This window comes from Paramisgurnus dabryanus, chromosome 3, assembly GCF_030506205.2.
Source record: "Paramisgurnus dabryanus chromosome 3, PD_genome_1.1, whole genome shotgun sequence".
Lineage (NCBI taxonomy): Eukaryota > Metazoa > Chordata > Actinopteri > Cypriniformes > Cobitidae > Paramisgurnus > Paramisgurnus dabryanus.
The window spans coordinates 36,937,058-36,964,698 of NC_133339.1; the positions used below are offsets into that span (position 1 = coordinate 36,937,058).

General features: G+C 38.8%; 1 protein-coding gene across 2 annotated transcripts in view; it reads left to right on the plus strand.

Moving 5' to 3' along the window:
* The window catches only part of baiap3 (BAI1 associated protein 3), an 83,123-nt gene extending 55,722 nt beyond the window's left edge, over positions 1 to 27,401 (plus strand). For both annotated transcript variants that reach the window (XM_065255659.2, XM_065255575.2), the window contains exons 13-34: positions 2,174 to 2,266; positions 2,343 to 2,446; positions 2,626 to 2,743; positions 3,122 to 3,246; positions 5,101 to 5,191; positions 7,340 to 7,396; positions 7,883 to 7,980; positions 8,535 to 8,586; positions 8,697 to 8,848; positions 9,027 to 9,150; positions 12,536 to 12,679; positions 12,847 to 12,942; positions 13,221 to 13,436; positions 16,091 to 16,159; positions 16,254 to 16,333; positions 16,527 to 16,635; positions 18,387 to 18,458; positions 18,548 to 18,631; positions 22,156 to 22,276; positions 22,350 to 22,473; positions 22,562 to 22,767; positions 23,303 to 27,401. In XM_065255659.2, the coding sequence (XP_065111731.1) occupies positions 2,174 to 2,266; positions 2,343 to 2,446; positions 2,626 to 2,743; positions 3,122 to 3,246; positions 5,101 to 5,191; positions 7,340 to 7,396; positions 7,883 to 7,980; positions 8,535 to 8,586; positions 8,697 to 8,848; positions 9,027 to 9,150; positions 12,536 to 12,679; positions 12,847 to 12,942; positions 13,221 to 13,436; positions 16,091 to 16,159; positions 16,254 to 16,333; positions 16,527 to 16,635; positions 18,387 to 18,458; positions 18,548 to 18,631; positions 22,156 to 22,276; positions 22,350 to 22,473; positions 22,562 to 22,767; positions 23,303 to 23,406 (2,439 nt within the window). In that variant the 3' untranslated portion in view covers positions 23,407 to 27,401. The remainder of the gene's footprint in view (positions 1 to 2,173; positions 2,267 to 2,342; positions 2,447 to 2,625; positions 2,744 to 3,121; positions 3,247 to 5,100; positions 5,192 to 7,339; positions 7,397 to 7,882; positions 7,981 to 8,534; positions 8,587 to 8,696; positions 8,849 to 9,026; positions 9,151 to 12,535; positions 12,680 to 12,846; positions 12,943 to 13,220; positions 13,437 to 16,090; positions 16,160 to 16,253; positions 16,334 to 16,526; positions 16,636 to 18,386; positions 18,459 to 18,547; positions 18,632 to 22,155; positions 22,277 to 22,349; positions 22,474 to 22,561; positions 22,768 to 23,302) is intronic.
* Positions 27,402 to 27,641: the final 240 nt, after the last annotated feature.

Consider the following 27,641-nt stretch of genomic DNA (forward strand, 5'->3'; position numbering starts at 1 on the left):
GAAACCGGGATTCTCCTTCTTTTTAATAACCTCTCCCGGGACACTGAATGTCCCGGCTTGTGAGCAAACCAATTGCTCGGGTCATCGATATGTCCAGGTTTTTTATCAGACATGGGTGGCAATCCTATATTTACATAACGATCATAACTAACTGTAACCGCACTATTTTGGGTAGGATAGGTTAGTTAGTTTTTTCTGTATTTTTTTTATCTTAGTGCTTGGATCTTAATATCAGGAACTAAGAAGCTAGCACTGCTGGCTAGTGTGGTGTCTAACTAGGAAAACAATCTCCTCAGCAAGACCTAAAACGAAACAAAAAAAGACATTAGCTGGTCTAAGCTGGTCCTCCCAGCCTGGCAAAGCTGGTCAAGCTGGTGGGTCAGCTGGTCTTCCAGCCTGACCAGCTAAGTCCAGCTAGACCAGCTTAAAAAGTGACCAAAACAAAGCTAGACCAGCTTGCTACACCAGCAATACCAGCTAAAAACAAGCTGGGAGACCAGCTAAAACCATCTCACCAACTTAAGATGGATTTTACAGTGGGGTGAACTTGCCTGGAATTCGGGCTGTGGATCTTAAGGTTTCTTAAAAACTTTGCGTTGCGTGCCATAATCCTCACAGATATTGTGTGTCTGTGATTTTTCCTGTCATCAAGACACGACATATAGAGACGGTTTCTTGGACAGGTATTAGACTAGTCCTAGACTAAAATAAATGTAAAGGCTGTCAAAACTAAAACCTACTTGCACTGACATATCTTAAAATACATTAGTGCTCTTTGTTTTGTATCAAAATGCACACAAGTAATGTTTTTAGTAAGGCATGTTTGTTAAAACTAGTTACAATTCCTAATGAAACTAAGGTATAGTTCTGGCTTAAAGGATTAGTCCATCTTCTTAAAAAAATCCAGATAATTTACTCACCACCATGTCATCCAAAATGTTGATGTCTTTCTTTGTTCAGTCGAAAAGAAATGATGTATTTTGAGGAAACATTCCAGGATTTTTCTCATTTTAATGGACCCCAACACTTTCCACTTAACTTAACACTTAACAGTTTTTTTCAAGGATCCCAAACGAGGCATAAGGGGCTTATCTAGCGAAACAATTGTCTTTTTTGACAGGAAAAAAATATGCACTTTTAAACCACAACTTCTCGTCTATCTCCGGACCTGAAAGCGCCAGCGTGACCTCACGTTAATGCGTAGTGAAGTAGAAAAGTCACGTGTTACATATATGAAACGCACATTTGCAGACCATTTTAAACAATAAACTGACACAAAAACATTAATTAGTATCAGTTGACATACAACAACGTAGTAACGGTCCTCTTTCTCCACACTTGTAAACACTGGGGCGTAGTTTCGCGTTCGTCCTCTGTGACCTCTTGACGTGATGACGCATTGCGCGAGGTCGCACTGGTACTTTCAGGGCCGGAGATAGACGAGAAGTTGTGGTTTAAAAGTGCATATTTTTTATTTTTCTTGTCAAAAATGACAATCGTTTTGCTAGATAAGACCCTTATGCCTCTTTTTGGGAGTCCTTTGAAACTCTGTTGAAAAGTGTTGAGTTAATTATTAAGTGTTAGGTTCTATTAAAGTCCATTAATGAGAAAAATCCTGGAATGTTTTCCTCAAAACACATAATTTCTTCTTGACTGAACAAAGAAAGACATCAACATTTTGGATGACATGGTGGTGAGTAAATTATCTGGATTTTTTTTTTTAAGAAAATTGACTAATCCTTTAAGCTAATCCCCATCCGGAAAACCACCCCATAAATTTGATCCTGATTGGTTCTCTTCTGTGCATTCGAAGTGCTGATTAGCTCAAGAAGGTAGAACTTAATAGAGCCAAGTTAGAGTTCGGCTTTGTAGATATTTTTTTTTTTATATAAAACATCCCAAAATGTACACAACTTCACATAATGTAAATAAATTGGCACAGAATAAGAATATGTGAATAACTCAATTGACAAAAATGTCAGATAAACCTTATAATTCCAAGGGGACAAAATGTCAGTGCAGGTCAAAACTGCTCAAGGAGGTCAAATCACCCACGGACCTCAGAGGATTAAGTTTGCAAAAGGCTAAAGCACAAACAATGAAAGCCTTTTCATGTATGGCTTGCTTTCGTTGTTTACAGCATTTATTCACCAAACGTCCTTTGACTTAACAGAGAGACACAGCGCTGAGTAAAATGGCCTCCAATGTCACCATTCACAAGAAGATGCTGAGTCAGATTCTGGAGTACGAACACAATCAAATTCAGGTTGCACTTCTTGATCTGTTTAAAGAATTGTATTATCATTCCCGCTTGTTAATAACTTTAACCACTTAACATCCAGAAAGAACCTTACAACTGGAACGGACAGGTGTGCGCGGCCGCATGGACCGTGTTGTCCCATCACGCGGTGCAGGCCGACCTCTCTCCCCTGCAGCAGGCCATCATGTACGTACCAAACATTTTGAGATCAGTTGCCGTGTTGATTAACAGCTTAAGCAAAACATGCTGGTACAGTAACACCGAAACCCATCTTGATAATCGTTGCGTGCCTCAACTGCAAGTCCCTGCCAACAGTGAGACTGACACTAGCGTGTAAAGCGCATGTTTTATGTGTGTGTTTGCAGCCGTTGGCAGTGTTACAGCAGTCACCACCGTTCTCAGAGGATGAGCTACGCGCTGCTACTCAGACTGCTGAAAACAGTGGAGGCGGAGTGGGAGGACGCTGGCGTGCACGGCGAGCTGGTGGGTCTTTACCAGTGCTGCGACTCATGACTGTGATCGTTGGATCATTCAGTAATCTGGATCAGATTTGCATTACCGGCAAATGTCTTCATAATGTCCTTTTAATGTATAATTAGTGAATTTATGCATGTATATGCAAAGCACTGCAATGCAATTTAATGCTACAGTAGTAGCACACTGTCAGTACCATAAGTATCTTTACAGTACAGTAGCTTACTGAACCTAAATGCCGGGACAGATGCTGCTACACGATGGATGATGATGATGACTCCAGCGGTCTGCCAAAGTACTCTTAAGAGGCCGTGGAGTTTTAAACATTGAAGGCTGTAGTTTGGAATGAATTGGATGTAATCTGTCATGATGTGTTTCTGAGTGCAGGAGAGTCTCTTGGCAGAAAGCTTCAGGCTTTACTGTGATTACTGCCTATCTCAAATGAAGAGCATGCGTCAAGTGTTCCCCTGCAACAATTCGGCTGCCATCATACGCTGTGAGCTTATGCTGAGGTAAACTCATATTCACACTGAAGCATGCACAATACCATACAAGTTCTGTATCAGTATTGGGGTTAAACAAAAAGGATCACACGGAATCATGATGCCATAAGATTATTTTTACATGCAATACTGATACATAGTGAATATTGAGTGTCCCACTAAACATTAGATGTCCTTCAGGAGTCCAAGATTGGACATGCAAAAAAAGACATGCAAAAGACGTTTGACATCACTTTGTGCAGGGGAAGTTCAAATTTGATGTAAAAAAGAAGTCCACAACGATTACAAGGTGATAACTGTTCGCTTTAAATGTTTATATCTTCTGTATACGAATGTTGATTCATAAAAAAATGCTTTTTTTACATAGTTGTGTTTGACACATGAAAACGTCTCGGGTTACGTATGTAACTGTTGTTTCCTGAGAAGGGAACGAGACGCTGCGTCTCCCTTGCCATTCTTCCTGCATCCCTGTAACGCCACCTTTGGCAAAATTTCATATAACGATATACTTCCTGGCTCCCACGTCACCTTGTCTTAGTCTTTAAGCCTCACCATTGGTTGAATTTGATATACACATTCAGACGCACTTACCCCTGGAGGCGTCCCCAAAGTGTCACCACAGTGACGCAGTGCGAGTTCCCTCAAAAGGGAACTGTAACAATGTATCTTAAAAGGTAACACAATGTAACCTTGCTCTCATTTGAAATGTGTCCCCACATTTAGTCCTTGAATTTGAGGGTATTGGTCCTGGAAAGTCCTTGAAAGGTCCTTGAATTTGACGTTAACTAAGGTGTGGGAACCCTGTATACAAAGGTTCAGTGAATACCATCAATACTGGTAGACGTTGGAAACAAGATGTCATCTGGCGTCACACACTGCACCTTTAGGGGACCAAAATTGGACGTGCAAAAAGAGGTTCAAAAGACGTTGCTGCGACTTCACTTTGTGCAGTGGGTCAAGTCTAGTGAACACTGACCTGTGAATTCATATCACATGGAGATACGTGACCAGTAGAAAACTGTTATGTCATGGAGGAATCTTTCTCTTTAGTAAAAAGCAAAGATGGACAAAGCCGAAGAACTTGACGAAGCACTCCCTGCCCGTATTCGCAGTAACGAAGTATGAAAAAATTGCATGCTCAAAAATACTAGTGTAAATGGCCATTAATTCTTATAATTTTGTACGAACTGATTTGTACAAAAACATACGATTATAAAAAAAACAATAATAATACCGCACCCCTAACCCCAACGTCACGGGGCGAAAGCAAATAGCATAAGACTAACAAATTGGTCATATAAATGAATACGAATTAGCCACCTCGTACAGTTTATACGAATTACCATGAGATTGAGTTAATCTAACACCAAATATTAACACAAAAATATTCATGTAAAGCAGCCTCTAATAATATAATAAATATTTTTTCCATGTACCTGTCCATTATGTCACTATAACTGTCTCTGACTCACAAACAGCATCCTACAATGATTCATGAACATACACACATGTACACAACATGCACATAGTCGATTTTGCGGTCGAAGGACCAAAATAGATCCATTTAAATGTGAACATTTCTGAAGTCAGTTGCAGCAGCTGTGTCTAGGAGCTCATGGTGTTATGCCCTTTCAGACTCATCTGGGTAGATCTGTATTGGGTAGCGTGACACATAAAACTGATATCCTGTGGGGTTTTCCAGTGTTGCTACTACAATGTAGTACAGTATACATGGTCTCAGAGACACACCAACACACATACAGCATAATGCATGTGATCTGAAGTGTTCAGACAGTGTTTGTTGGTCATTGATTTACTCTGTGTATGTGTGTGTGGATATATATATTTGTGTGTGTGTTATAGGAGCATCGGTCACATGCAGTCCATGGCAGCTTTTAGAACAGTGTGTTCAAACCGCAACGAACTACACTTGGAAATTGCTACAGTTATAAAGGTACAGTAATTAAAAAATCTAAATGTAATTAAATTGAACATGCAATATTACATTGTGTAGAATGAAGTGTATTGTTATTTATTATTATACGGCGCTCTGGAATGATTGATTCTGGCCAGTTGTAACATTATCAGATAACAACCACCTGAAACTAATGACACAGCCTCGTCCAGGTACTGTCATTCATACTGGCACGTGCAATTTAATACGTAAGGGATAATGTATAGGCAGCCGGATGTTATCGCAGAAATAAGCCCTGACAGTGTGACCTGCCGCGAAGCAGAGAACAACCTGCTGCCTGTGCATTATCCCACTTATTACACGGCTATTTACTTCATAAGGTAAGGAACATTAAATATAACTCGTTTTTAACGAATGCAAACGTTTTTTAAGAGAAGACAAGACGTTCAAATGTCACAAACATGTTATTAACCCTTATGTGTGGTTGGGGATGTCTTCATCGACTAGGAACGTTTTTGAGTCTTAATTTGGCCATAACTTTCTCTGTGGAATGAGAAATCATTTAGAAATCAATTTTCAGCAATTGAAATGATTTTTGGTGACACATCTTTACACATATTTTAAGAAAATGCTTTAAAACATTTTTTAAAACTCAACAATACACAGTTGGCAAATGTACTACCCTTTCGTGTCGTTCGTGGATGAAAAAATCCACTAAATTAAACGGCAGTTTGCACCTCGCAAAAAAAACTGATGCTGCACAATAACTAAAACTGCATCAAAGCCCATGTTTTACTAATCTTTGACATGCCCAAGACTGTGAAAAAGGTAAAAAAAATCCAGTCCACAAGCACCTTTATATTGAAAATCAGTAATTTTGTGTGTTTTTTCACTTATGAACTTGGCAAATAAAGAGTTAAAATAATAGTTTTTTTATTTGGTAGTTTTGATCAGTACTTAGGTTGATTAACAGATTTATGCAAAAAAAAATTTCCTCTGAGGTTACACTTTATTTTGATAGTCCACTTTAGACATTCTACTAACTATAAATAACTTTGTCAACTAACTTTCAATAATTTGCAACTATACGTCAACTAACTGTCATTAGAGTATTAGTAGACTGTAAGTGTTGGGGTTAGGGAAGAGGTTTGGGTTAGTGGAATAAGTTGACATGCACCTGCAAAGATACTTATAGTCAGATGAATGTCTATTGAAATATCATCACAATAAAGTGTTAGTAGATATTAAGCAGACAGTCTACTAATTCTCTAAAGATTGGTAGTTGATAAGTAGTTGCAAGGTTACTTATAGTTAGTAAAATGTCTAAAGTTGACTATCGAAATAAAGTGTTACCTCATCGGATACATACAGCCATTTAATTTAGTGGATGTTTTCAACCACGAACAACATGAAAGGCTTGTGAATTTGAACAATGCACAAGGATTAATAATTTGTAAATATAATGTCATTTATGTTATATAAAAAAAGTGTAATATTAAACTGTATCTGACTAAATGATTTGCAGCATTCGGTTTACCACGTGTTATTAGTTTTGAGCGGTTATTATCTGGGAATAACAAACATGCAAATGTTGAGACTGGCCAATTAGGATCAAGCATTCAAACAATCAGTGTAATAAATACAAATATATTCATATACTATCAGATTTTATTTACAAATGACTAAACCAAATACATGTCTGTCTTGGCTTAAAGCGTTAGAAAACGTTTTTCATCGTGCAATGTTTGGATTTTTTACATATGAGCTAACATATATAAAAATCAATATTCTTGTTTATATATTTACTCACGTAGCATGTAGCCATATACACTGGAAAAAAGGCTGCAGTGCTGTGTGCAAGTTTATTCAAATTGGTTATGCAAGTCAATTGAACATACTATTTAAAGTTTTTAAAGGATATACACAATAAAAAGTTCAAGTTGGATCAACTTAAAATTATTTCAATTGGTAATAACTAAAGAAATTATTTAAAAAAAATTCAGGTTGATAACGGTTAAATTTCTAGGTGTTACAAATTGAAGTAATATTTTTTTACTTAAAGTTAGAATCTGTTAGAATAAATCATGACAGGGATTATTACCTCGGGCCAGCTGTAAATTATCCCTTACTTAATAATTAAATGTAAAATAATAACTTATTGTTTTCTTTGCTTATTCTTTCATTTAGAAAGGCACCGTTGAGTGGTACGAAGGAATAATATCAAACATTAAACCAGATGAAGGGGTAAGTGTTTGCAGTTAGCAATCAAGTCTATAATTTCATTAAAACTATTTAGATATAGCAAATAACAAGCTTAGCTAAATGAAAACCGAGTTCTTATTACTTCCTATATTACCCGGAATGTAATATAACCCTGAAACATACAAAGCAATCTGTGTTGAGTATCTGCATAGGAGTTTATTGGAGAATTTTATATCAGACAAAAGCATAGTGCTGTTGATACACGCTTAAAGATAAAGGTTCAATTCTATGGAAGAACCATTTTTGGTGAAGTGGTTGCATAAAGAACCTTTTTCTATTTCACAATAGGTTGTTTTGTCGTTGTTCAAAAAAGAATGAATGTGGCATCGCATGTGAAGATCCTTCTAACCACCTTTATTTTTAAGATTGCTGGGCTCCAGCGGTTTTATTATTAGCTCTATTTAACAATCAAGGGTTGCTTTAGCCATGGTTTTCTAGCTCACATGGCTATTGTCTGCATGTCAACAGATTCTAGAGGAACAGATGAGGCGTTTGGTTCTGGTGGTTGATGCAGTTTGTTTTGATGTGCAGAGAGGCCAGAATGTCTACAACAAGCTTTATTACAGGTACATTCTAATGTGTTTCTCTTAAAGGAGGGGTGCGTGATCTCTGAAAGCCAATGTTGACATTTGAAATCACCTAAACAAACACGCACCTACCCCAATAGAATCTGGACCGTCTTTTGATAGACCAGTCCCACACGTACACAACACAGGCAACGATGTCGGTTAGTAGACACGCCCCTCACTGCTGATGGGCTACAAGTGTTTTTTGGTAGTTGGCCCGACTCCCTTTTCCAAAGTGTTTTTCAAAAATCACGCACCCCACCTTTAAAGCTGAAGTGTTTAATTTCGGTGCCAAAAATGCACTGGTTGATGTTTTCAACAGAGCAATGAGAAAAGTGTTAATCATGATAATGAGATTTGATAATGCCACAAAGTCAGAGTGTTAACAGACTTTGGGGAAATCAGCATATTGAATGTGTGAATTTTTTTTTTTTAATATGACAAAACGTTTTACGTTTGCATCATCTGAAGGTGAAACACACCAGCAGTCATTAGAATAATAATTTTGGAGCTTTTTTAGAAAGCAGAAAATATCTTATTGTTTTCTCTTTCAGCTCTGTGAAAGTCGACTTCTTCAGTATTTCCTACCGGCAGTTAGAGAAACTTGTAAGTTGGATGGCCCCGGGGAATGCTTACAGATCTCAGTTATAAATAATTCCTGCTTGGATAAACACAGGTTGGGCGACAGAAATGGATCTGTAATCTTGCGTCTCCAGGTGGCAGATGACGTGAACGTCGCAATGGAGCGGGTGTGTGGAAACCTGGAGCAGGAAAGTTCTCGGCTCACCCAGACGATGGGAGAAACCCTGTTCGAGCTCTTCATGTCTCTAAAGTCTCTCAAACGCTTCAGGGAGTTCCTGCCTCTCAAGTTAGTCACCGTGTTCCTCTTATCTGCGAGGGTCGAGTGCTAATTCATTGGCTGTGCTATTATGGAAAGAGACTTTCAAAGAGATAGAGTCATCGCACGATGGGGGTTGATGGATCGTTGTAGATATACTTATAATTGGTTTTCCGCTCTTATATTAAGTTGCGCTCTTCTCTTTCAGAGATACGAAGATGTTGGCTCTGACTGGATATCACAACTGGTTCAAGACCTCTATTCACAAATGGTTGCAGATTGTGCACGAAAGGTCTACTGACAGAATCCGCAAAGCTGTGGAAATGGATCAGGTGAGCTGGGACCAAGGACGTATCACTTTGATAAATCCAATAAGTTGTCAAAACCTAAAGGGCGATTTATATTCGTGCGTAGGTCCTACGCCGTAGCTACGGCGTACGCTATCCGTAGCCTGTGCGTAGCTCTGCGTAGCCTGACGCGCACCTCACAAAATTTCTAACAGCGCGTCGGCTCTACGCGGACCGCAAGCGCTGTGATTGGTCCACCAGAACCCCTCCCATCAGGTAAAAAAAACTGCGTCATAGGTATTTCCATTTGAGACGGTGAAAACAAAGATGAGCCAACTTGAGGAGTGATTTAACTCAAACTGAAACATAAGTCGCTGTTTATTTACTTCCATTATTGCTGGTCTTCTCAAATCATACACAACAAGTTGCTATTTCTTCTTCGTTTGTGGGTTAACTTGCCAAGCTTCTTCTTCTCTGACGGTCGCGCTGCTACTGTGGTTACACGTGTGGATACTGCCAACCAGCGGTTTCGCGTGTGTTTGCACGTCGACGCGGAGGACGACGCAAAAGTATAAATGAAAACCGATGCAGAACCTACGCCGTCGCGGCTATGCCGTAGGACCTACGCACGACTATAAATCCCCCTTAAGGGGTTTAAATGGCAATGACAATATGTAGAAAGCAAGATGATTGACGATTGGTATTAAATACTTGATTAAATACGATCCACAACAAAATGGCAAGAGATCAATAAGAGAAATTTTATTGATAAGGCACAATGGCTGGAAAATTTAAAATGGTACTTTGTAGAGTTGCAGACTCTTACCCTGCATCCAAAAAGTGATGAGTTGTTGTTACTTATGTGGCGTTCACACCAGATGTGGAAGAGGCGGCAAAAATGCGCTATTCGCGCACAATTGGACGCTTGAACATTTTGAGTTAACTTGCTTCATTCGCGCGAAATTCTAGTCATTCACGACATTCACATGGAAATTCACATCATAGAAGGCTTCTGCAACTCCGCTCACTTGCTGCAATCACGTCACTACTAGAGCGAGCTCCTGATTGGTTAACGCGGCACAAATATCCGCCAAAGTTCAGATTTTCCAACTCGCCGCAGGATGCCTATTCACGTCTTTGCATCGACTTAACATGTAAATCACTCGCGCCATATTGTATATAAAAGTTGAAATAAGTTATTTTATAAGTTACAACAACTTATCACTAGTCAAGATAAAAAATTATAGTTGAAATGACTTGCAAATCCAAGTTAATTATACTTAAAAATTTAAGTGCACTTTTTTACAGTCTGGCAGTACAGAGTACCTACTCATTGGCCGCAATTTAACCATAAAGAACTGTCTTCCTTATGTATTTACATTAGGGATGAACCGATAGGATTTTTTTAGGCCGACACCAATACCGATTTAAACAGACAACTTCTGGCCGATACCGATGCTGATACCGATATTAAACACTTTTAGCACTTTTTCTATTAGCTAGTTTATTTCTGCATCAAATTATTTTTACTGAACATGGATTGGATCTAATTAACATTCAACTGACCAACATAATAAAAGCACAAATTAAGCAAAAAAAAATATAATAAGCATGACAACCTTCAAAGGTGGTTTTTGCTATTCAGCATTTATTTTATTAACAACATTAACAATTTTTTTTACATATAATGGATTTCTTTATACAGTTAATTAATAAACAATGGGTATCGGCCTTTCTTGTGCTATTGCCGATATGTCGATGGTTTCAAATTCATCAGAAATCGGCCGATAAATATTGGCGGACAATATATCGGTGCATTACTAATTTACATTGAATAAAGCTGCTTCACGTTTTTGAATATAACAACCTCTCTATGGGTGACTCCTTTCCCGGGAATAGTAAAGTGTCCATCGAATCCACACTTCAGAATCTCCCAGGAAGTAGTAGGTCATCGGGTACTTTTCACCTACTGTTTTTCAAATACTATGAATTTGAATATACTTCTCGCCTCGCATACTAATTTTTGCTACTGTATAGTACGGAAGTAGGTGATTTTGGATGCAGCTATTGTCTTTGTAAAATAAGAGGATGTGATGGCAAGCAAAGACAAATTTAACAATACAATTAAAATAGTAATAAAATTATTTAATCTTTTAAATATCTAACATCTGCACTTCCTCGAAATTTTATACAATTTCATTCATCCCACAACATTGGGTCTCATTCATTAAGCATGCGTTTGCACAAATTTGTTCCTGAAATGTGCATACGGATGTTTTCACGAACAAATCAAGATTCAACAAAAACTTTCGTATAAAAATGTATTCTAAATGTATGCAAAAACCTAAAACCATGCATACGCAATAATCATGTATGCTATAATCAAATATAATTATAGTGTTTATAATAATGTTGATATATAAAATGTACATGGTTATATTTTATATTATAATATTTTCTGTATTTTATATTATTATACATGATCTATATTATTATTATTATTATATACACATTATATTATACATTATTATAGCATATTTTTTCTAAACATATAAAGATGCAGCACATAATGACAAATCTTCACGCTTTCCTTCCTCACTTTTTAAATCTCTATACGAAAGCATCTGCTTAATGTCTAATGTAAACGTCATGTAAATGTAATAAAAAGTCCAAGCCTCAATCACTTGATCTCCTGTCTGTTTTATTTTAGATACAGATGTGCGTCTCTGTCATATGAATTGAATTTCATATTTGTTAACGCATCCAATACTAAAAGTTACTCCGGCAAAACCTCCCAAATAAAAACTTTGAATTAATATGATCATAGTTTTCTTTTCGAGCTCTTTTGCTTCTATGACAAACTGCTCTTAAATTTTCTGTACCAAGGCTGCGGAAAACCCTTATATGGAGCTGCTTTTGGCATGTTTTATGAAAATTACCAACCTCATGCACGCTGCCGGTTTTCAAATTCACTAACGTAAGAAGAAGTATAAGAACAAATTCATGTGTGCATGCATGTGTTGTGAATTAGGAGGAAAGTTTTTGTGAGAAGTTCAAGTGTGCGTATAAATACGAAAAAACATACGCAATTATTAGTGAATGAGACCCATTGTTTGTTCCAATATGTTAATCCACTTAAATTAGTGTCTGTATTCACCTATTTATTCAGTACTGCTTAATTTATGGTTTATGCTAATTTATGCCAGAATAGGATTGGTTCAGTCATTTCTACAAATAGCTCTGGGAAGCGGTTTCCTGGCTAATATTGTACAAAACTAAGGAGATCCCAAAATACGTTTTTATTCACAATCTTAAGAGATTTATTGAATCAGTTTCAGGTAAGAAAAAAGTTGATTAAAGTTTGAATGTATTAAATGTTCATCTGTAGCAAAGCATGACATGCATTTTAAGAGCATATTTAAATGTGCAGTTGGAGCCGATCCAGAGTCAGACGAAACACAGCTCCTCGGCGGTGGATGTTACCGTGTGTTTCGGCCAGGTGCGGGAGTTTTGGGCCCAGCTGGCGTGGCCCGATTCAGCAGGAGCCTTTATTTTCATCACACGACTGACGGACGTAAGTGCCACTAAGCTCTGAGCTCTACTTTCACGAGCAAGCACAGTTTAAACTGGCACAGCTGGGAAGCTCCCCTCAAAAACACTGCAAATAAAAAGCATGCTAGTAATGGAAAGGAGAATTGACGGTTTCACCCGCATAACGCAATTCTTTCTGGTGTGCGGCAGAATTTCTGCAGCGAGGCGGTGTGTTACGCCGAGCTGATCAAGCGCAAGATTGAGAGGGACCAGCTGGAAAGAGACCACAAAAGCTTCACCGTGCAGGTACGCGGCTGGCGGCGGGGGTTTGGGGGGCATTGGCTTTTATTACAAGTGAAGTAAATGTCAGCGTTGAGTGCTTCTCCCTGACAACACTGACGTCTCAGTGGCACGCCTGTGTCACAGTGTGTCTAGACCTCTTTTTCATTTACTATCGTATGCTTTCTCTTTCCATCCTCCCATTTAGACCTCTTTATTTTCTTCCTTCTTTTATCCACTTTATTCCTCATCTTGGTCCCTTATTCCCTTCTCCTCCTCTTCCTGGCTGCCGCTTTTTTGCGCAGGTTTGTGTCGCTCTGAATAGCACTGAGCATGTGCGGCTGTATCTAGGGGGTCTGCCACGGGACTTTGACTGGCGGGGAGTGGAACAAGCCATGGAGGAGGCGTGCGGGTTGGAGGGTAAAGAGCAGGTCAACAAATCCCTGAACGGTCAGCTCTACAATGCTGACCTTGACCTGCAGAGAGAGGCTAAACGTCTGATCACGCACCTCACTGATAAGGTAATAAAATTATACATTACATCAAAAAGTGCTGTGAGCAAAAATGTGGTTGTGGCTTCGATACGAAACAAAAGTCACAGATGATATCTTGTCTATATCTTAAGTATTTATCCTAGACATCAGTGAGATTAACTGGAGGCAAAATGGAAACGTATTTCTCCAGAGAAAAAGACCCCAAAATCTCCCAAATGATCCATTGAGATCTCAGCAATGTCATAAACTCAGCTCAGATTTGGCAAGTCTGCAATCAAACGTCAACATTATTAATGATCTCGATATGAACTTACATGAACATAAAAAGCAGACGTTCATGATTTTATACCTTTCCAGACAGCATTCATTTCATGATGTAGGATATCTAAAAATATCTAATGTTTCTACAGTCAATCACTTTTCCAACCTTTTATTTGGATTATGAATTAGCAGATATTCAAAATGTTGTGTTGCTTGTCACGTAACACCTACATTGTAGGGGTGGTTTCCCAGACAGGGATTAGCTTAAGCCAGGACTATGCCTTAGTTAAAGTTGGATATTTAAGTCATTTTTAAAAGCTGGTGTGCATCTTGAAACACAAATACACGCACTGATATATTTTAAGATATTTCAGAGTGAGTTGTTTTCGATTTTCGCTTTTTACTTTTAGTCACGTTTTAGTCACTTATAAACTTGATAGTTTTAGTCAAGTTTTAGTCGACGAAAACACAAAAAGGTTTTAGTCAAGTTTTAGTCGATGAAAGCGCAAAAAGGTTTTAGTCAAGTTTAAGTACATTTTTGAAAAAAAAGTATTCTTTAACAAATTAATTTAGGGTTAAAAAGTGTGGTGTATTTTAATACTATTAAAATGTGCATTAAGGTTGTCCCTAAGGGCTTGCCATTGTGCCTTCTGCACAAAAGTTGAGCCTGATATACCCTCATGTTGAGTTTGTGTTACGCTGAGACCTCGCTTATAAAGTTGAGAATCGCGTGTCTTGCCTTGTTATTTAAATACAACACAAAAAGTATTGAAAAGGTTTGACAAGTAGATACATGTAAAACCTTAAGCTTACCATGAAATGTGTCACAAGCCGATTGTCGAGTACAATTGAATGTATATGATATGTTAACAGCGTGACTTGTTAGTTACCTTTAATATTAAAAATATTAGCATGATGAGCATTCAGGTGCCGCTTGAGGTTGGTGGTATTCCTCCCACCTAGTTTGAGGCCACATCTACCGTCGTCTCCCAATATTCCTTCCGTTTTTCTTTCTGATGGATTATACTGAAAGTATGTCCATAAATCATCTCGTCGTTTCCGTTTATTGGCATCACCGCCACGGTCCTTCGAACTCGCCACAGCTGCAGGTGTGTTGTTGTGTGAAATCTGGTGCGCGTGCGCGGCATGGTGGCAGCAGGGTGGTGGGCGTAAGCGGCAGCATTGCTGATACTTTTTAGCCAAAAACAGACAGATTTTTACGCAAAATAGGCAGAAATGACATGCGTTTTGAACGTCAGACTTATAATCATTTTCGTTCTGTCTCGTCAACAAAAACTCTAAAGCGTCTCGTCATGTTTTCGTCACCTTAGAGCCAATTTTAGCTAATCATCGTCGCGTTATCGTCATAAAAAAAGGTGCGTCAACGAAATAATTTTGTTATCATTGACGAAAACAACACTGTCTGGGACTAGGCTTAAGCCCTGTCTGGGAAACCGCCCCCTACACTCTTAAAAAAAAGGTTCTGCATGCATCATCAGTGATGCCACTGAAGAACCATTTTTGCTTATCCAAAGAACCTTTAAGTCCCTGGAAACACGTCCCACAACAAAGAACCATCTGTGCAACAGAAAGCTTCTGTGGATGTTAGAGTTTCTTTTAACAACCATACAGCCCGAGTCTGTACCGGATCTGCACCAAAGTCAGCAGCTCCGGTGCGGATACGGTGCAGATCTGGCCCAGAGTCTTCCGCTGTTTCATATTAGGTTTGATTGCCTGGTCCGAGTTCGATCGCTCCTCCTCCCTCTTCCACGCTGGTCTCTGTTCACATCATAATATTTTGTTCTGAACCACGGTACACTTGCGTCATCAAGCTGAAGCCGTTTACTGATGTTGCTAGGCAGTGACTATGAAAGAGAAACCGTCAAAATTCCGTCATCATTGTTCTTTTTTTGCACCTTTTCTTTGTTATCAAAGAATAAATTACAGGGACACACTTTACACACTTTCTTCTGCAAAAGTACTTAAATTGTACAAAAGAAAGCGGGTTGTCCACCGATAACTGCGGAGGCCAGCAGAAAATGAACAGAATTTATGTTTACAGCCCATCAAGCTCAATGTTAATGAGCACAAACACGCCCGTGTGTGTCATTAATAACACTTCACTTCCGCGATTTAGTTTGATTGTGTTCTTATCAGCAGCGAAACGTCCCACAGTCCACGTGAACTGTACCCCGGATCACCCCATAAGTTCCGAAAACAGTGTTCACATCATTCAAACAAACCAAACTCTGATGTTAAATGGACACGGGTGCACACCAAAAGTGCTAATGTGAATCCCCCTTTATTTTAAGAAGGGTGTAGTTAGGGATGTAACACTCCTACCCAACCCCAGTCTGAGGGCAAAGATGTGAATGAACTTTCAGAGATGTTCCATATATGACACGCTTTGCACTTCACAGATGCTTCCCGAACTAAGAAGATGCATTCAACACATCAGCCTCTCACCAGACTCCATTAACAACGATGAGGCAAGTATGACTAATGAATAATTCATATTAGCATAATTCAGCTCTAAAGTGTACTTAAATGTATATTTGTGTCCTGTCTGATGATCCGCTTCAGGCTGTAGCTCCTCTGATGAAGTACCTAGATGACACTCTAGTCATCCTCAACAAGTCACTGGTTAAAGACAATCTAACAAGGTAATTACTGTACTTTCTTCATTATGTGACAAGAGCAGACCTAAGAGGGACACGATGTAGCCTTTGCAGTAATGACATGGGGATTTGCACACAGTGATATGTTCTGCAAGTCAACCAAGTACTATGAAGTTAAAATTCACTGTGTGTATGAGGTCACATGTGTCAGTGAGAATAATCTTTTTGCGTATCTCAGGGTTTTGGAGAGCCTGTGGGAGCTGCTCCTGCGGATGATCCTTGACACTGTGGCAGAGAACAGAGGCGTCCAGGTGGAATTCTTTACACGATTCCAGTACACAGCCGAGGTCAGTGCCGATGAGTCATAAGGCATGGCAGGACTTCTTGACCACAGCTATTGTCACAGATATTTTGAGAATGGTGCTGAATGCCAACTAATGGGGGGAATTCAGTAAGAAGTAACTTACTGGTGCCATTTATATTCTGTATTGCTTTAGTGCCTGATTCACAATGCAAATGAGAAGAAAGCTAAATCAGTGTTAAATGCTTTTTGCATAGTACACTGGCAGATGGCAATCTATAATTAACTATTCATAGTAACTATGAACCGTTAAAGATTAAAGTCCCCCTGTACTTGACAATTTTATCAGTTAACTCTTTCACCGCCAGCGTTTTAAAAAAAAAGTTGCCAGCCAGCGCCAGAGTGTTTCATGATTTTCACCAAAGTTTAATGCCTTCCAGAAAATGTTTTTCTTTAAATATATAAACATACAATATAGCAAATGAAAGAACAGAACCTCTGCTTTCAAACAAAAAAAAAACGTTTCATCCTACCTTCAGTGGTTTTTTTGTAATCAGCTTTTGAATATGGGTAGGTTTCTGCAAAAAGCAGAGATAATTCCATTTTTGTGACGGACTTTTCATAGAGATCCCATTCAGAGTGATCTTTAAAACAGACACGGACATGCAGCCGCTTGCCATAGGGCAATACTTCCGGGTTTAAAAAGTTGTGGAAGGGTGCCACCTGGTGGATAATAACGGTATTGCAGAAAGACGGAAAATCTCGTCATTGGCGGGGAAGCGATTTCTCTTATTTGACGAGATATCTATTCAATGGCGGGGAAAGAGTTTAAGGGGACATTTCACAAGACTTTTTTAATCACCTCTCAAATATGGGTTGGTTTCTTCAAAAACACAAAATTTTGAGCAAAAAGCTGACATAATTCCATTTTTGTGAAGAACTTTTCATAGAGATCCCATTCATAGCGATCCTCAAAACATACACGCAGTTCTTACTCTTTCACATGAGGCGTTGCTTCCGGGTTGTATAAGTTGTGGCGACCTGGTGGATAATAGCGGTATTGCAGATTGCCGAAAATACTTGTCATTGGCAGGGAAGCGTTTTCTCTCGTCAAAGGTGGGGAAAGAGTTAAGAGGCGGTATTATTATAATAAGAAGCCCTTTTGACATCACAAGGGAAGCCAAATTTCAATAATTTTTTTCATTTGCTTGTCGAGAATGGTTTACCAAAACGAAGTTACTGGGTTGTTCTTTTTCACATTTTCTAGGTTGATAGAAACACTATGCATCTATGAATATGCAAATTAGTCCATGCCTCTACTCAATCCCACAGCTCTGACCATATTAGATATTAAAATGCTAATTAGTCCCCGCCTCCACTCGGAGGATCTGGCAGGAGCCCATGACAGATTTACATGAAAACTAATAAAATGCAGAGTGAGTATGTGGGATGAACATGATGTTCGCCATATAATTAGTCTTTTAGCATAACAAATATCGGGAATGTGTTACAAGAAGGTGTGGGTCAAATATGCATGAACCCAACGGTTGGATCTAAATTAACCTATCTGTACTGTATGCTGGGTTGTTTTCAACCAAAAATGCTGGATTGTTTTAACCCATGGTTGGGTCATTATGGACATTCTAGGTTAATTTAACCCAATGATTATGTTTGTTCAAATTTTACCCAACCTTGGGTTAAAAACAACAGCATTTTAGATCATTTTTAGCATCTGGTAACGCAAACTAGTGATAAGACACCTTAGTGCCATTTAATAGTAAGTCCTTTCTTACATAGACGCTGGTTCATTTCTTTCACGCCGATGGAGAAGGGCTGCTTCTGGAAGACCTTAAAAGTGGAGATTATAAGGTACGGACTTCTCTGCTCTCACCAGAGATGTCGATCAAACAAACAAGCATGGTTTCATCTACTTTGCTTTGACTTTACTTTTCCATCAGGTCCTGGAGGATGAGCTGCGTCTGAACAAATGCTCGTCCTTTGAGCTGATCGAGCAGTATTTTCTGGAGAAAATATCCCAGCAGGTGGGTGGAAGTCCCGCTGGGGTGCCACAGCTTTTAGCTCCTGCCCTGCAGAGAGAGAGGAGGTGTTGATTAGGAGCTAAGACATCACAGATATTATTCCTTCCTCTGATGATTAGAAGTTTACATCAGTCACTTCCTCTTTGACTAAGCACTCTTTGCATGGCGCAAGGTTTTGAGTAAAGTCTCCGACTGTGTCCCAAATCTTGTTGAGCTGACTCACTGTCTACTGCCTACATGGGCAGATGGCTTCTTAAACAGAATCTTTACCAAAACATGTCTGAAAATCCTGAACTGAAACCTCTGTTGACTTTGTTAAATGCATCTTATTCGTATTCTCATATATTTTAAGTATAGTGTGTTTAAATGACAAGTTTTAACAAAGATAATAGATATTATACAAAAAACGTCAATCATCAATCGTTAAAGACTGATGGTTCTCTGGGGGCGAGGCTTTGAGTGTTGTGAAGTACTTGACAAGCAACCTGGAAAAGTATTTTAGTGCAATTTGAGTTTTAATTGTTGGTGGGATAAATGTTGTGTACTTGTGATTTTGAATACTATAATCAGAGAAATTACTCCCACTGTATCCCACACTGCAAAAAAAAACATAAAAAATTCATACGCAGTGAACAGTACATTAGGTCACTATAATTTATACAGTCTTGTGGTAAAATCACGAATTTCACCAAAGGCGCGCCAGGCGTTGTTCTAAAAACGAGCGCATGACGGCGCTTTGATGTGCTTTGGATGCTACAATAAAAACATTTACGCAGATAATCGTCGCAAATAATGCGTTTTCATATTGTGATGGCACAGGGTGTTGTATATAGTAATCCACAAGCTATATTAAATTTTATGATGTTGTTCAGTGGTAGAGGAAGGATGTTCCGGTTGGTCAGTGTAGTATTTGTCCCGCCTCTCCTCCATCGTTATTGGACAGCGGGATTAAAGTGACGTAACTGAGCACCACGTTGTGATAAATACATACAGTACAGGCCAAAAGTTTGGACACACTCACTAATTCTTTATTTATATATTTTTCCAAATAACAGACTAATAATAAACTCGTCCAAACTATGGCATAACACAAATGTGACCAGTCACGGAAAGTAGTGACAAGTCGGATCTGGGGCATTTTGAGTTATTCACAGATTCTGAAAGTGCAGTTTCTAAGCTTTCCAACGATCATATTTAGTATTTTATGAAATTAGTCCGGGTGACAACATGCAAAAATAAACAGGACTTTTACCTTTGTGGGGATCACAAGTCGAATCCAGTCTATTTCAGATGTGTGAATAATCCAATGACCATTTTTATCCACAAATGCGTATAATCCGTGAAAAAATAGATATATAGTCTATTGTTTACATCAGATTTCACATGAACGTCTGGTAATACAATATAATATACAATCTGAGGACTAGTTACATCGTAACATGTAAGGGTATATCAGATTACACTCCGGTGTTTACGTTCCGTTAAACACATGAACCCGCCTTCAAAGTTTGTATTTAAAATAGGGAGGTAGTATAATAGATAATCCAAAAACAGCACCGTTGAAAACGTGACGTCCTTTAGAGATGTTACCAATCGCTCGCTCGTTCCTCCATCAGCCAATGACTTCATGGAAAATATTGATAGACAAAAACATGTATCCAATTATATAAAGAGTTCAACGATCTCTGTGTAACTTATATGTGTTTGACTTCATGCTGCGCTGCAAGAACTGACAGACAGATGACGTCAAAGTACCGCGTGAGCGAGTCGAAATTAAACTACTCCGTAAGATTTCTTGAAGAGCTCTCGCTGTACTTTGACGTCATCCGACTGCGGCGCCGCATAAAGTCAGTGACGCAGCTGACGTACGATGTGGCTGACTGCCATCCGATCCACCCAGCTTCTTTTATTTTTCTTTTGTTTTATGCGCCCAAGCATGGTTTACAGTCTGTGGAGACAAAAAAACTAAGCAAACATGTCTGAGGAACAGGGCAGCCGCGTCACTACAGTCATGTGACTTCATGCTCGAGCCGGAAGAGAAGACAATACTGAATAAAGTCGTAATTCTTGCTATTTTTGGACCAAACTGTATTTTCGATGCTTCAACACAATCTTACTGACCCACTGATGTCACATGGACTACTTTGATGATGTTTTTATTACCTTTCTGGACATGGAAACCATACATAGATTTCCAATGGACGAGACATAAAGCTCTCGGACTAAATCTAACGTTAAAACATCTTAAACTGTGTTCCGAAGATGAACGGAGGTCTTCCGAGTTTAGAACGACATAAGGGTAAGTCATTAATGACATTATTTTCAGTTTGGGGCGAACTATCCTTACTGTATTTAGTAGTCACGCTGTTCCCTTTGGGGGCGGAGGCGAAAACACAAGCTTATACAGTATGTAAATATACACACAGACAATGACGCCCCCCCCGCTGCACGCTAGAATCTCCGGAAAAACAAGCCGATTTTAACCGCAAAATGTACGCTTTTAAATATACAAAACTGCTATCTCAAACATGGAGAGGCTTCTTCGTGATCTCAACTAACAGATTCTGCAATAAAACGAAAATCACAAATTTTGAAAAAAAAACTTTGCTTCTCATTTTCTCGAAACTTGTGCTGCCGACTTGTGTCACTGGTTTCCGTGACGGGTCACAAATGCAACTGTGGGAATTATGTTGGTGACTGAAAGCATCCAAAATAAGTTATATTTTATCATCTGAAGTGCAGTCACCCTTTCCCTAGACATTGCAAAACCATACATTTTTATCAAAAAGCTTATTTGAATAAGCTTAAGAATATTGAAGGACTTTTAATCTGGGCTCATATTGACAGCTTTTTCTGTTATATTCAGTGCAAGTCATCTATTTTAAAAATAGTTTTCTAATAACAGAAATTAATCAGTTTGGCACAGGTATAGTTTTTTCTACAAACGTAATTTCATGCATTCACTTACTTAGAAGTAACCTAGATGACACTTAGGGCCAGAGAGAATTAATGTTGAAAATCGCCTCTACAATTACTTATTTACAATGGTAAGCTTATAATAATGATTTTTAAAGGAACAGTATGTAGGATTGTGGCCAAAACTGGTACTGCAATCACAAAACGTGTGGCTAAAACTGGTACTGCAATCACACAGCTGGTGGCCAATATACAAAACGACAACATAAACACCAGTTGAGGGCTGCAACTCCACTTTTTAAATGAAAATATCCTGGCTAGACCACTGTTGTCAGTGATATAAGTATTTGAAATGAAAATGATTTCTTAATGTCTAGTGACATTTTAGGGCCATTTAATGATTAATTGATATAAATTTCTTACATACTGTTCCTTTAAGTTAAACTGTCAGGTTGCATTTTTGAAAACCGTGAACGTAAAAATAAATACGTAAAGTAACCTGCAATTCCATGTTTCAAACAGAGATGGCGATAGAGAGGCAACATTTACGAATTGCAGTTTAAAGAGTATTACAAGCTGTCATTTGTAACAAATGCACATTGGCTTCACAGAGAATCCTTAAGCACAGTCGGTTTGGTCGTATCAGTGTGAAGTGTTACTATGACGCCCCTGAACAAAGACTTACTGTGGAGATACTGCACGCAGCGGATCTCATCGCCCTGGATGCTAACGGTACCTCTGAGTTAAAAACGTTCTGCTCATCTCTTTACTCTGAATTGGACTTGAAGGCTTTTTCTGTATTTAGGCCTCAGTGACCCGTTCGTCATAGTGGAGCTCTGTCCTCATCATCTCTTCCCCACGGCTCGTAGTCAACGCACTCAAGTGAAGCTCAAAACCCTTCATCCAGTTTTTGATGAACTTTTTTACTTGTAAGTATCCGTTCATTTCTACATGGTGACGGATCACAGTTTTGATACCAAATGCCTTGAGTGATCCGGTTTGTTTCTCTGCTGACAGCCATGTCAGCCCAGAGCAGTACAGGCACAGATGTGCCTGTCTGACCTTCACTGTGATGGACTATGATTGGTTGTCTACCAACGACTTTGCCGGCGAGGCTGTGGCTCCACTGAGTGACTTCTGCTGGCCGGGAAGGCCGAGTGCCACGCCCGCTGGAAAGACCCTTCAACCCATCATCCTGCATCTGTCCCGGCAAAAACCAAGCGGTAAGTCCATTTAGCTGCAAACAATTTCTCGAGAATAGAAATCGTTGGAGGCCGATGGTGCAGTGGGCAGTGATCTGACATACAGTATGGTGTGGATGCACTTTCGCCGACCCGAGTTCTAATCCTGGTTTGAGGTCCTTTGCCAATCCCTTATGGGTGTTTCACATGGTACGCGACAACCGCAAGTGTCTAGTTCATTTTCAATAGGAGACATCCAGAAAGTGGCAAATTGGCGTGGTTACAACTTTTTTTTTGTGAACAAATTGCTTTTGTTTACTGTTCCTTTAACGTGTAACATATATTAATATAACCAAAAAGTTTATTTTGTAAGGATTTCTTTCATTCTTTCAAAATTGTTTGATGCTTAATATCTGTTGCTTGGTAGCCCGTCCAGTGTCGATTTTCTTTCGAAAGAATTTCCAATAACTGTACATGTGTCATTCCCTATTGTAAAGAACCACAATGACATCAGTACATTCTTGTCGTGTCTGACCCGATGGATTCATTTGTGACAGAGCTGTTTCTCTTCATACAGAGAAGCCCATCATGAAGATGCTGGAGGCGAGAGCAGGAGACCGAGAGGCGCAAGAGTTTGTGAGGAAGCTGAAAGAGATCGAGAAGTCGATGGAGGAAGAGTAGTGTTTCCCCTGTAGTGCACGTACTGTATTTCTGATGGTGGTCTTTTATACCTGTTGTACTATGTTTACTCTTCAAATGCAAACTCTTTCAAATGTGTATTTTTCACTGTTGTCCAAAAAAAAAAGGTATGGTAAATGATCACGTTTGAAGATCAGTATTTTATCACTGTTTTAATGTAAAAGCCCCGATCTGATGGAGCTTGTTGTTAATAGATCTGTATGAATTTAGTGGTAGAAAGGTCTATTTTGAAAGATTTCTCTGTTGATGTGTTTTTTAAAGCTTACCCGATGAGGGACAGATTATGACTTGAACTCAGAGAAACCCAGATGTTTACTTGAGGATTTTCAAAGGCGGCTTAACAAGGAATAGAGCTTCTGTACATACAGTGGTTGTAAGGCCACATACACTGCGGCTGAATAGGGTTGCATTAACAAAATGCTTTCTTTCCTCGAAAGAAAGCAGACGAGTCTGTGCGAGATCCGGCCTGGATTCATCTGCTGTCTGGGATAGTTACAGACGCAGAATGACATATTTTATTTTGGGTAAACAATCTTAGCGGCTAATCACCCCAAACGCGTTTTAAACGCTTGGAAATGCAAGGCGCAACGCACTGCCTTTAAAAGAAAGCAGTGAGGGGTGCAGCTTTTTATATTGCTAGGCAACCACCGAGTCAGCTGTCTTGTCAATCAAATATTGAACCGTGAGCGATGTTTTGCTGTTACCTGTAATATTAGCAGAAACCTTAAAAAAGGGCGCTTGCTCTGACTTTGTTTGAGGGTGAGAGGGGCACAAAAACACGAAGGAGAGAGTGAGCGAGTGGAATCCGGTGTCATGAGCAATTCGGTCCCCCTGGGAATTCTGCCCCCTTAGGACCCCCACATGATTCCATTGGCTAAAAAAACTCCTCATAGGGAGTTTTCTTAGCGCCTTATTACAATTCCTACAAAATCGCGTTATGATGTATGTAGTTAGAACGCTGTTAAAATTACAATTGATGGCTTTTAAAGGATATGTTTCATATAGTAGTATATAAATTAGGCTATAGGTGGGAGATATACACATTGCTTGTGTTATTTTATTATTTTGATTATTATACTGTACCCTTTCCACTATGGAAGGTATTTTTTGACTTTTTAAAATTAATTAATTAAATTAAATAAAAATAGCTCGTACAGTCTAAATGTTGCTCACTGCCCAGCTCCATGCACAGAGGGTAGACGCACATTTCACCGTGACAGCGCCACCCGGCACTCATTGGCCAGTACAATCGACACAGTAGCCTATCTGTACAGATGTGAAGCTAAGATTCATCCAAACAGTCGCTAAGTTTGGCTAAATTGGTCTAAAAGTCGCTAGATGTAGCAATAAGGTCACTAAGTTGGCAAGCAACACAGTTACTGAGTTGGCAACACTGCTTCAGCCAATCCCCTTTTTTTAAGGAAGTAAGCCCCACCCACTGATTAACATTGAATTTGCATACAAGTTGAAAATAAAAATGAACACGAAAATTAAAACGAAAATGAAAAAGAGAACATAAAATTAAAACTGAACTTTACATTTTAATTTTGTCCCTATTATTGCTTGGTCATGAATAAAAAGCCTTTTAAAAAATGTATTTACAGATTCCTTTTCAAGCTTGCCTTTTTATTTTAATATTGTCAGTCTTGACTCAAGATTATATTGAAAATGAAATGTCAAATCATCAATTTAATTTAATTTTTCAATTTGGCCGGAATGATGCTTAATCACGTTAAAAATGAAAATGAAATAATTTAATATAATGTTTTAATTTTTATTTTAGAATTTCATTTTCAAATTTGGGACATATTTTGCGATTTTATTTTATATTTTATAATTGTATTAATTATTTTAGAATTTAATTAATTTATTTAAAAAAGTCCAAAAATACCTTCCATATTCCACTTTTGTATTGTGTAAAGTTAATAAATTACTTATACAAAGCATGATTACTACATAGCTGAATCACACATCACAAAAAAATACATTTCATAAGGTATGTTTATAACTTAAATAAATTAAACAAAAATAAAAGTATTGTTTTTGTAAAGCAGATGATGACACAAAAGTACTGACGTGTCTGGAACATGAATATTAGTTTATTATATTATTTTTTTGTTAACTTTTGTTTAAAAAAAATTGTATGCTTCTATTTTGTACAACGTAATTAGCTTGCTAGACCGCTAACGCAGACGAGATATCGCAATTTTTGACCAGGCATTAGTGCTAGGTACCAATCGGGGTCCTAGGGGGGACCGAATTGCTCATGACACCGGTTCTTCAAAGCAACTGTAAACTTCCCTCACCACAAAGAAAGGCCCACCTCTCCCCTCATTCGTTTGGACAATGGAAAGACGCGAATGACGTCGGGTGCTTTTCCGCTCTCAGCGCTCCTTCAAAAACGCATGCTGCGACAAGCGGCAAAAAAACAAAGACTGTAAAAAAATATGCACGTAGTGTCCGTGACGTCATCCATTGGTTTGTGAAGATCGTTTTTGAAGCTTAACGTAGGCGTTGCCTGCCATCACCATCTTGGCCGCGCGTCACCGCGAATCACTTGCGGAAAACCGAAAATGGGTATAGAGGCGGGACGTGGGTGAAGCTGAGGTGGCTGGTTGCTGAAACCACACCCGGCTAGCTTGACTCTAGTGACATCAGTGGCTGTTCAACCGTCACTCAAGCAGCCACGCCCTTAATTATCCAGAAGTTTAAGGCTTAATATCATTTAAACGGATGAGTTCCAAAAAAATTCACCCCCCTCACAGTTGTCATGATGGGCCAAAATGGCTATATAGACCAAAAACACTTTTTGTACCGAGCTGTAAACAATTTATTTTCTACTGTAAAGTTGGGCATTTTGGGAATTGACTCCCTTTTTGAGCCAGCCTCAAGCGACCAGTCGATGAATTGCAGTTTAAGTCACACTTGGCTTCATCAGAGATCGAAAGGTTGCCCCTGGCAAAAACTGCAAGGCGTTCAGGGCGCATACACTCACTGCCCATAGAATATCATTCATAAAAGGCAACGGCCATAAATGCGTTTGGTGTGATTGGCCTTAAATTCGGGAGTGACTCCTGTATAACACACACGCACATGAAACGGTAATTCAATCCCGTACCTAAATGCAACTCTCACTCCCAAAATGTGTGCAGTTTGTGTCTGGCCTAAGCAAGAAAGCCAACAGGATCATGGTGAATTTCTGACATTACCATAAAGCAGATGATACGATAATGTTTACCTTATTACTGATTAAAAGTGTTCTCTGTTCACTCTTATCAAGGAATATACTTTCAGAAAAGTCGCTTATCTAAACTGTGAATGTTAAGTATTTGTCCTTGAATCACACTGGATTGTGCTGAGATTTTATTGTAGCATTTCTGTACGATGTTGTCTTTCCTAAAGAATGTATTCGTTTATGTCAAGTGGTTACGGGTCAAGTGTTCAGATGGTTCTCTTGTATTTTTCTCTTCTATAATTCATGGATTATAATGTATAGCAAAAGCTTTTCAGCACCACGTTTTGAATGTCTGGGTATGAATACCCAGAATCCCATTCTGTACATTATACCAATAGCTTTCAATAGACCACTTCTTTTTCACAAGAATCCATTCTTACTTCAGTACTCGGATACTTTTCTTCACCAGCATTTCTCTTTTGACCTTCACACTTCTCATGTGCTATCCACCGCCTGGTGTGCGAAAAACCCAGCAGAAATTAGAACACATGCATCATTAACAAATGAAGGCCAAGGCTGGTGAAACATACCGCAACACGGATAATACCGCTCTACTTGAATCGTGCTAAAGAATGTGATAATATCAACAGCTCTCTGTCTTCTTTGTGACTCGAGTAATGGTGTATACGGTGTGTGCGTGTGTGCATGCACATGTGTGTGGCTGCGTGCACCTTGAATTCAATAAAGAAACAATACGGAGTAGAAAGTGCTTATGGAGAAGAATCTGTTGAATGTGTGGAGTTCATTTCAGCAGGGTTTGGGGCTTTCTTGTGTTTTTTAGGATGATGATTTTAAAATAAAGTCTGAGATGACTGGTATCTCCATTTTAGATATTATGACAGAAAGGTATTTTAGGTGCATGTGGACTGATTTCCTTCAACGGGTCTCTCAACCTCACTTTTTTCATGATCAATCATTCGACATAATGTAAAAAACATTCAGTAAAAAATATAATTTTGATATCTTTAATAATGAGTGAGGT